The 10,822-nt window shown below is 34.2% G+C and overlaps 1 protein-coding gene across 3 annotated transcripts in view; it reads left to right on the forward strand.

The window, feature by feature from the left end:
• Nucleotides 1-5,238: 5,238 nt before the first annotated feature.
• The window catches only part of slc6a8 (solute carrier family 6 member 8), a 46,303-nt gene continuing 40,719 nt past the window's right edge, over nt 5,239-10,822 (forward strand). For all 3 annotated transcript variants that reach the window (XM_058785829.1, XM_058785830.1, XM_058785831.1), the window contains exon 1: nt 5,239-6,228. In XM_058785829.1, the coding sequence (XP_058641812.1) occupies nt 5,931-6,228 (298 nt within the window). In that variant the 5' untranslated portion in view covers nt 5,239-5,930. The remainder of the gene's footprint in view (nt 6,229-10,822) is intronic.

Below are 10,822 nucleotides of genomic sequence, written 5' to 3' on the forward strand. Positions count from 1 at the left end.
GAGAATCCAGTTAGTATATAGTGTTGTTTATCGCTGGATCATTGATACTGAAAACGCTTAGTGCCACAAGTAAAAATAAAATTATGAGTCCAGTTCAAGGCAGGAGATACTATTTACAGGAAATGTAATTACAGAAATGCCTGGAAAGGTCAGATCGAAACTTATAAGAGAAGTGAAAAGTTGTTCCTGTGAAAGTCTGTTTCAAACAACATCTTACGCTGTAGGATAAATGAGCCTCTGTGTGCTATTCAGGGCATGACGGTACGGCTGTGAATGGTCGTATTGATTTTTGTGCCAGTTCTTATCTGTGGCATACTAGACTTGTGACCTAAATAGGAGCAAAAGTTGTACCCCCACCTGTTTACTTTTATAAAGTAACACCGTGAACTGCAGCCAATAAAGTGTGCCCTGAGCTGCAATTGCAAAATGATATGACCCTTTTATGCAAATGAATCTTGACTAGGAGTAAAAATGTCTATATGTGTTTTGATAACCTTATTAACTTTGACCCACATTGTCTCTATGTCTATATGAATATGTGATTTGTACACTGGCACTATTTTTGTGTGCCTGGCATGTTGTGATGTGATTTTCCCAGACGTGACCGAGAGTTAGTCACACGGAGAAGTCCTCCAATATGGTTATCATTCCATATACCCTACAATTTAAAAGTCATTTTAATGCTTCTGAAAGAAGTGTCTTATGCTCGCCAAGGCTGCATTTTTTAAAATAAAAAAATACAGTAAAAAACGTAAAATTGTGGAATATTATTACCGTTTAAATGAACTGTTTCTATTGTAATATATTTTAAAATATAATTTATTTCTGTGATGCAAAGCTGAATTTTCAGCAGCCGTGGTCCTTCAGAAATCAATCTGATTTTCATGATTTAAATAAATAGAAAGTGTAGAAATTCAATAGAAATCTTTCGTAAGACTTTCCAGTAAATGTCTTCACTGTCACTATTATTATTCACACATTTGCTGAATAAAAATACTCCTTTCTTTCAGAAAAAGAAACCTTACTAACCCCAAACCTTTGACTGGTAACGTATAAGGTAAAACATCTGTCACGATTGAGTGGATTGATCATTATTCCAGCAGTATCATCATACTCTACACTGTTTAATCAGCAAGTGTGTCAAAGTCTGAGCTGCAAGAAGGGTGTGGGGGTGATAGTTATGCTCGGGTTATGACTCCACACAGCTGCTATTTCTAAGGCGCTATAAAAAAGGGCCATAACCTTTGCAAGGCAGCTGCTCTTGAAGTCACGGGGTCTATTCTAAACTAAACTTAGATGGATAGAAACGTGAAAGTGCAATCGTAGTAGTGTTGGCCCGTGCCTGAAGGCCCCAAATCAGGTTAGCTTTCACCATTCGGCTTTAAGAAAAACTTCTTTGCAATCGTTTCTTCTCTTTTTTTTGTCTGATAAGGGTTCCAATGTGCAGGCCATATGTTTTTCCACGCAGGAGGAAATTTTGCGTGAGTGTTAAGCCCAGTTCTGTCTGATCTATATTGCAGCATCAAAAGTTGAATCTGCTTTAAAAGGCAGCCTGGTGAACAGATCATTTTGTAGTTATTTGCAGTCAAATATCAATGACATGTAATTTGCATCTACACTGTAAAAAATGCAAGATTTTTCAAAGTTGCAAGTAAGACAAAGATTATTGGAATACGCTTTACAAGAAAATACCATTTTAGTTTTTCTACATCAAACTTCCATGTTTACTTCAATGTTTTACTAGTCATTTGTTTGTAATTGTGAAATTTACTAGCAATTTCGGAGTAAAAATTGTTTCTACGCAATTTTTTTCAATGCACTGCATGAGCGAGCGCAGACATTTTTAATATTGACACATCTTGAATATGAAAATAGAAATCTTTCGTAACAATATACACTATCGTTCAAACTTTTGGGGTCAGTAGTTGTTGTTTTTTTTTTTTTTTTTTTTTGAAGGAAAATAATACTTTTATTCAGAAAGGATATATTAAATTGATCAAAAGTGATAGTAAAGTCTTACATTGTTAGAAAATGTAAAAAAAAAAATCAGTTTTGAATAAATGCTGATCTTTTTAACTTTTTATTCCTCAAAAAATCCATCAAAGTATTACAGATTCCAAAAATAAAAATAAATAAATAAAATAAGCAGCACAGCTGTTTGCAATATTGATAATAAATTAGCATATTAGAATTTCTGGAGGATCACGTGACACTGAAGACTGGAGAAATGGCTGATGAAAATGTCAGATTTGCCACCACATAAAGTATATTTTAAAGTATATTAATATTTCACAATATTGTTGTTTTTCTGTATTTTCGATCAAATAAATGCAGTCTTGACGACTCATGAACATAAGAGACTTCTTAAAAATTTAAAATCTTAATGATCCCAAACTTTTGCACGGCTGTGTGTGATTAAGCAAAATATTAAATAAGCAGATAAATATGTGGTAAGGAATATGTAGAGTATTATGGTTTACAGTCATTTTTAGATGTGTGCCGAGATCAATGCTGTCTAATTTTAACGTATATGGAGCTTGTGTTTCACCTGACCCATGAGTCAACATGAAAACTGTAAATTATGCTGATGACCAGGGCTTCTTTATTTCACTTCTCCATTTCTCGGATTCCCTGACTTAAAGTTACAATATGTTAGCATTTTAGTTGAAAGCGATTAAAGCAGAAGCTTTTTAAGGAAAACTGAGCAACTGTCATTCTGTTTGCTTCCAGTTTTGACATGTTGCTTCAGGCTGTTATATTGTGTAACACTAATACAAATCTACACATTATGGGCTGCGTAGTGATTCCCTGGAATGGGCTAGATTGAGTTATTGAGATTCCATGAATGCACTTCAACAATATGTCACAGGTTGCTTCATGCAGGGTTAAATCTCTAACATAAACATGTTTGCTTTGCATCATGAACAGAAAGTTGTATGTTTCCCTATCACCCATATGCCCTGGAGCCAAACTGTTGGCTCAGTTATGAGGGGGAAAAAATAGGATAGTGAATTGTGGTCCCCTATGACCGCAATTCACTCATCGTAGAGATAAGATGTGGGATTTCCTTGAACCATCGCAGGGTTCCTCGAACAGCCACATGCAGTTCGCAGAACATCCCACTGTAATCTGCAACAGTTTTAGGGTCAATACGATCCAGAGATTTTTTTATAGTATGAGTCACTGAAGCTATGAGTACTTTTCATGTATACATGTGTGGTTTTCTAAGAATTTGGGTTTCAAGAATCTTGAAATCTGCCCAAAAAAGTGCCTGTAAAAATTGTAATATTATCAGACTAATTTGGCCTAGGTATAATTTTGTGGTCCCACAAGGACAAACTGTTCCCACCTTTTACAGCCTCAGGACAAACAACACAGACAAACTACCCCTGCACTCTACCTGCTGCTGACTGAATTAGCCTTTACAAAAATTTCCATGGTCCATACTAATTTACTACAGGTATTGTTACTACTGTTAATCCATCATAAAATAATATTGATCTCATTCAGACAGTGTTTTAAAAATCTAATTACAAATACTAAATTACCGTAATTTTCCCGTAGTAACAATAACTACAGTAGTATTTGTTAAATTATGTAAACTGTAACTACCATGGTAAAAAGAAATGAAACTGATTGATTGATGTCTATGAGTCTGTGTGTATAAAATATAATTCTAACTCTGTATATAAATGTTTATTTTTATTTCTAGTTCACCACTTGGCAGAGCATGTCAAATCAATGGAAAATCCTTAGCAGCGCCTCATGTAATTTGTAATTTTCCAGACCGGGACAACAGCATCTCCTGTGGTCAGAGGGAGGTTTATATATTTTGTAATGCAAAAAAGTGACGCATGTGCTTGATGACTAATAGACCTCATGGCACTTCATAGCCTGCGGGTATATTTACTACATACCATACTACACCTACTGACAACGTTCACGCATGTGCTGTACATCCCTCCCACTTCTACTACTAGTAACGGGGTCTTTCTAGTCTCAAAATAATCGACAATCGAAAACTTTTATTCAATTTAAAAATATATATATAAAAATGCATTTATATTTATTTTATTTATATTTGTATTTTTTTAATTAAATTCAATTATATTAAATGTTTATGGATGAACATGTTTGAGAAAAGTAATGTTAAAAAAGGTTTGTATTTATTAATTAATTTCTTTGTATATTTTCTTTGCCCTTTTTGATGTCAGTGAGTCATGGTCTTTAGCCCCATCCCCCAAAATCTTTTCACTTAAGTTTTTGAAAACAAGTTGTTATCTATTATTATCATTATTATTATCTGTTATCTAATGAACTTAATTCACTTTTTATTTTATTATTATTATTTTATTTATTTATTTAATGAATGTGTGGTTCTCATGACAATTGTCAAGAATGTGTCCGCATCATATTTCACCTCAAAATCTAAAGAAATACTATAAACTAATTAATTTATTTATTTATTCATTCATTAATTCATTTAGTTATATAATATACACACACACACACATGTATGTATTTTTTTCATTAAATTATGTATGTGTGTGTGTGTGTGTGTGTGTAGGCGTAAATAAATATTATATATGTATGTATACATACACACATTTATATATAGAAAATTGTGTGTGTGTGTGTGTGTGTGTGTGTGTGTGTGTATGAACATTTATGTACAAGTATGCATTTAGATAATTATATACATTTATATTCTTGTATTTAAAATAAATATAGTATTTATTTGGGGATAGTTTTTCTTTCTGTTTTGAGGTGAAATATGGTCCGGACATATTTCACTTCAAAATCGAAAGAAAAGCTATAAACTAATTATTTAATTTATTTACTAATATAATACACACACACACACGTGTGAAATACATAAATGCTATAAATGCAAGTACATTTTATATGTTAGAAACATATGTATTTATACATCACAATCGGTTTTACTGCCGTTCATTTATGCTGATTTAATTGTTTTTAACTATTGTTTTCGTAATACAGCCAAACCGCAATAGATTGCATAATGCATTCTCACTGTGATAAAATCTTTCATACTTGATCTCGCGCAGAGCTGAGCTTCAGTGATCTAGAATCGCACTTGCTGCGTAGTAGCCTATGCAGTATACAGTGTGCAGTGTGCAGCGTACGTGAGCGTTCCGTTCCCTGTTTTCCTTAAGCGGTGCGGAGGGGGAGGGTTGAGCTCCAAATGACGTTACCGAGCCTGTTAAAACACCGAGATGCTTCGCGCGAACGCATCAGACAGTCCGTCCGCGCGCACAGAGCGACAGCAGCAGCAGCCGCAGCCGCAGCTCCCGTAGACACCGACTCGCGTCTCATTTATACATTCTGAGTGTTAAATACCGACGAGAACGATGGTCTGAAGAGATTTAGGGAGATCAATTCGTGAATGTAATTCCATTACATTCATCTGATCAGCGCGCGTAAAGGGCCGCTTTGGTTTTGCCGTCTCCTCAGTCGCCTTCTCTCTGAGAGATTCAAGTGCCCATGCGATTCTTCAGACTCACCTTTAAGTGTTTCGTGGATTGTTTTTGAAGGTGCTGTTTCAAATCGGTGTCTTTTTCTTTTATGATCTATTATTTCTTTTCCAAACGCGCTTTTTGATAAAACAAACCAATAATACCGTTGCCAATTTCGCCGAGAGAGTCAAACTGCCATCCCTTGTAACCGTTTGACATTGAGGAGAAACGGACAATACATTCGTGAAGAATAACACTGCTGGTTTTATTAAATAAAAGGATAAAGGACCAGATCCTGTGCACCTGAAGAGGAACAAAAGGGACATCTTGGTGTGAATAAAAGAAACTGACTTCATCCAAGAACAATAAGAGATCAAATATTTATTTTTGACTGCTGATTTAAGCCCTTCTCGAGTCTCGTGAGGAGGTTCGTTTGCTTTGTTTACACGAGAGATGGAGAAATCCTCTCTGAACGCAGACTGCTGCGCCCTGAACACGATCCTGGTGGAGGAGAAGAAGGGCCATCTCATTCCCAATGGAAACGCGCATCAAGGCGTCAATGGGACCCTCAACGGCGGACCCATATCAGCCGCCACTGGAGCCATATCGGCGGCGGCGGAGAAGAAGCAGGGCTTCCCCGAGCGAGAGACGTGGACCAGACAGATGGACTTCATGATGTCCTGTGTGGGGTTCGCCGTGGGGCTGGGGAACGTCTGGCGCTTCCCGTACCTGTGCTACAAAAATGGTGGAGGTAAGACGTCTTGATGACTCTCTGCAGCACATTCAGATCCCTTCAGATGACATGCCTCCCCCCCTCCCCCGCTCTCCCCGTGACGTCACTGCACGGTGGAGGACACCTCCTGTGTGTCTGCTGAACTGACTCATTCATTCATTCATTCATTCATTGCCTTTGCCAAGCATATCTCTTTTTGACGGGTGAAATTACTGTTTGCAGATTGCAGTAGTATTATTATATGTATGTAGATATTATACATAATTGTATGCATGTGTATATATGTGACTGTGCGTGTGATATGAATACCTTGATAACTTGATACCTTGATATATATATATATATATATATATATATATATATATATATATATATTATATATATATATATATATATATATATATATATATATATATATATATTATATATATATGTGCATATATATATATATATATATATATATATATATATATGCATATATATATATATATATGCATATAATTGCATAAATTATTGTTTTATTTCTGCTTTTTGACTATAGAACTATACTATACCACAACAGTAAAGGAATTCTTTATATATATATATATGTGTGTGTGTGTGTGTGTGTGTGTGTGTGTATATATATATATATATATATATATGTGTGTGTGTGTGTGTGTGTGTGTATGGATTGCATATATTATGTATATATAAATACACACATACAGTATATATTTTGAAAATATTTACATGTATGTATTTATATTCATATAATTTAGATTATATATAATATATATTTAATATAATATAATAATTTTTCTTAAATAGATGCATGCATGTGTATCTATATATATACATAATAAATATACACACATATATTATGTGAACAAATACTTTTATTTTGGATGCGAATAATCACGATTAATCGTTTGACAGGACTAAAATATACAAGTAGAATACATTTTAAAATGCTGTGTGTTGCTCAGTCCTTGAACAAAAATTGCATATGCAAATAATATCTTAAAATAGTAAGGTATCACCTGTGAACAGTGTTGTTTCCTGTTGAATATCCCATGATATAATAGGTGCTGTTTTGATGCCATTGATCGGTAGTCATTATATTAAAAAATTAATAAATGATTAAGTAAAGATATGAATATCGGTATACAGTATCGGTCTATACTTTAAAAATCTGAATGTTATTGCATTGACAACAAAACAAAGCATCAAATCAATTGTCCTTCATTTAAAACACATTTCAAGAAAAGTTTTGGTTTTAAAGGTGATCAGTTGGTTTTTAATGCTAAAGCAATATATAGACTGTTAAAAATGTAGACAAAATTGCCCAGTAAACTTTGTACTGAGAAAAGCTTTAGCATTATTAATCAGATGCCACTGAGTTTGATCTTTTGTTTTCTAATACAATTATGTAAATTTTATAAGTATCAATTAAGTATCCAAATTGTGGCCACTGTGTGATTATACAGGATATGAATTTTAGTCTATAACTATTTGAATTGGCCTTAATGACCTGTCAAACACTGTATACATTTGTTAATAATAATTATTAAGCTGTTGTGTTAATCAAATGTATCATTAAACCAGTGTGCCATGACATTGCTTATAGACAATGGAAGCGCATATTGTACGTGCAGGATCACAGGTTTGTAAGATGATCTAGTTCTTTGGGTTTTTCCCTTAAGCTAGGGGGTGTGTTTTAAATCTACGCTGATCTACTGCTGCACACTGACATTGTACATCACTCTTTGTACACTTGTGTTTCAGAGCATCAAATGCAGCTAAAAATGGATAATGAAGGAGAAATTGCTTTAAATAGAATATATGAAAGCTTAGTTTGAGCCTTATTGCACTAAATGCAATGCATGAAAGCACACAAGGTCACACATTTCCACACAACCATTAGAGGTCACACATGCCCTTACAAATATAGCTTTAAGGGAAAATTCAAAGTTTGTTTAAAGAATAATTTTTTTTTTTTATATATATATAAATATTAATAAATTAATATTAATATACTTATTTGGCTTTAGTGCAATTAATTTAATTTTAATGTGTCTGAAATGCTGTCTAAGTAGTCATCTCATTAGGTTTTGGGACATAGCCATTGTCTTATGACGGATATGCGTGGCATTAGTAGTCATGGTGCGTCGCTCATCATCAACTTCACTGATTCTCTCTCTTTTGCTCTATGAGTCATCTTCTGATGGCTATAGAATGAGAAGGCCAAGTCTGCATAACACTTTAGGACCCCATTAGAAAGGGAACCATTGTGTTTGCCTGAATGACGAAGCCGTCTCCCCGAGTCCCCAGCGCCCTGGATGCCGTCCAGCGTTTTCTGAATGAATGGCCATACGTTAGCAACGGAAATGTGTGTTAAAGAGTTTTTGTCCTGATGTATGGGGATGTACACTAGGTGGATATGATATAAAACGTGAAATAGTTGATGATTATCCAGACAACGTTAGATTAGATTAGAGTAGAGTACACCTATGGGATTGTTGAAATTCTCTTTACATAATAATTTATATAATAGCAGAATCCTCTCTAGATCTTGCACTGCCAGCCAAAAGTTTGGAATAATTCAGATTTCTTAAAGTCTCTTCTGCTTGCCAAGGTTCCATTTATTTGATCACAAATACAGTGAAAATTGTTATATTACAGTTATATAAGATTGTAAATCTTAATAATCTTTTAAAATGTAATTTATTCTTGTTCTAAAGCGAAAAGTGAAAGCAAAAAGCCTGCACGCATACAAAAGCAATTGCACTGCCCCGCTCAACGTGATTTCTTCACTTACCCCAAACTTTCGAATGGCAACGCATCACAGATTTCACAACATAATAAGCAACAAAAACTGTTTTCAAAATTGATAAAAAAAAATAAAATAAAAAAAAAGTATCTTGAGCAGCAAATCAGCATATTAGAATCATTTCTGAGGGATCATGTGATACTGAAGACTTCAGTAATGATGCTTAAATTCAGCTTTCCATCACATGAATAAATTACATTTTAAATATATATTCAAATAGAAACTCTTCCATTTAAATTGTAATAAAATCTCACAATATTTCAGTTGTTACTGTATTTTTGATCAAATAAATGCAGCCTTGGTGAGCACAATTTTCAAATACGGTAAAAGATCTTAATTATCCCAATTTTTGGCCACTTTTTGGCCGTCTCCCACTATCCTTGGGAAAATTCCAATATTGTTTTCCTGTCTTATTCAATTATAGACTGAAAAACATCTTGCCAAGATGTATAAAGTTACGCTGAATGTGTGAACTGTAACAGCGATCGTGATATCTCCTCCAAAAGCAGTGTTTGTCTTTGGCACTGCCCTGGATGCCTGCAGTGAGAAAAATGTCAAGACTTGATCAATGTTGTGTTAGCACTTGGGTTGCGATTACTTTCTGTCTTGACAGATAACTTGATTTCATTCTCATCTGGTTATTTAGATAGAGAAGATGTCAGTGTGTTTTGGATCCAAAGTCTCAACCACCTGTGGTAAAGGGGAAAGGTCATGGAAACCGACCGCTGGGAACATTTCACGAAGACCATCAATTCCTCTGAAAACAATAAGCGATTCAAATAAGACGTGCCAGCTTGAGAAAGATGAGATGCATGAGCGTCCAGTGAGAACTGGCTGACTCTTGGAGCTCTTCTTGCTCAAATAGTTACTCTACCCCCAACATGGAGCTCTAAGGTAACAGAATTACAGTGTCCCGGTGCAGGTGGCCAAACTCAACATGTCGTCTTTGTGTGCAATACTGATAGGCTCCTGAATTGTTTTGCCAAATCAAATCAGGCTGTCAAAGACCAAAAAGGTCCTGCCGGCAGGAAGAGAGTAAATACATGTTCATGTCACACATTTTTACTGTGTTCACAAGTTGAGTCTGTGAGATACTTGTGATATTTACTTTCCGCATTCTCAGAAGACAAGTTTAGCCAGGTCAAATTTAAACCTGTGGAATCTTTTTATTTATTCACCTAAAAATAAAACTCATGCTCTTGTGTTTGAAAACCTGTATCACTGGAAGGACAAAATCCAAGTTGCTTGTGCTATGAAAGTGAATGGCAAGATTTTCATGAATAATGACTTAAAATAAAAGTATATAATATAAAATATATATAAAAAATATTTTTAAACATACGATAGATAGTTAAAATAGTTATATTTTCAGCATTATTTAATATTATTAGTATACTATTATAGCTTTAATTAGTATTTTGAATTAGCTTTTATTCTTATATTTCAGTTTTCACTGAGTCCAAATTTTAGTAACTTTTTTAATGTGCATTTATCATTTTTATTACTTTATTTTTCTATTTAGCTTTCATTTATTTTTATTTCTATTTTAGTTTTATTAATTTTAATACTTTAATTTAATTAAAAAAAATTTAGTACATTTCTATTGCTGTGTCACCTATTTATTTAATATATCACAGTAATTGCTAAAGGAAAATGTTTCTCCGCGTCCCTCTTTAACTCAAGGTGTTTGTATCTGGAGACTTTGCAGCTTTGATACAATGTTGCTAATTTGTTCCTAGCCAAATCACTCGTGAGCTAATTGATTTCCTATATGCCTCACAAGAGGGTTCTCCACACCTG

This window comes from Onychostoma macrolepis, chromosome 08 (assembly GCF_012432095.1).
Source record: "Onychostoma macrolepis isolate SWU-2019 chromosome 08, ASM1243209v1, whole genome shotgun sequence".
In the NCBI taxonomy this organism is placed as follows: domain Eukaryota; kingdom Metazoa; phylum Chordata; class Actinopteri; order Cypriniformes; family Cyprinidae; genus Onychostoma; species Onychostoma macrolepis.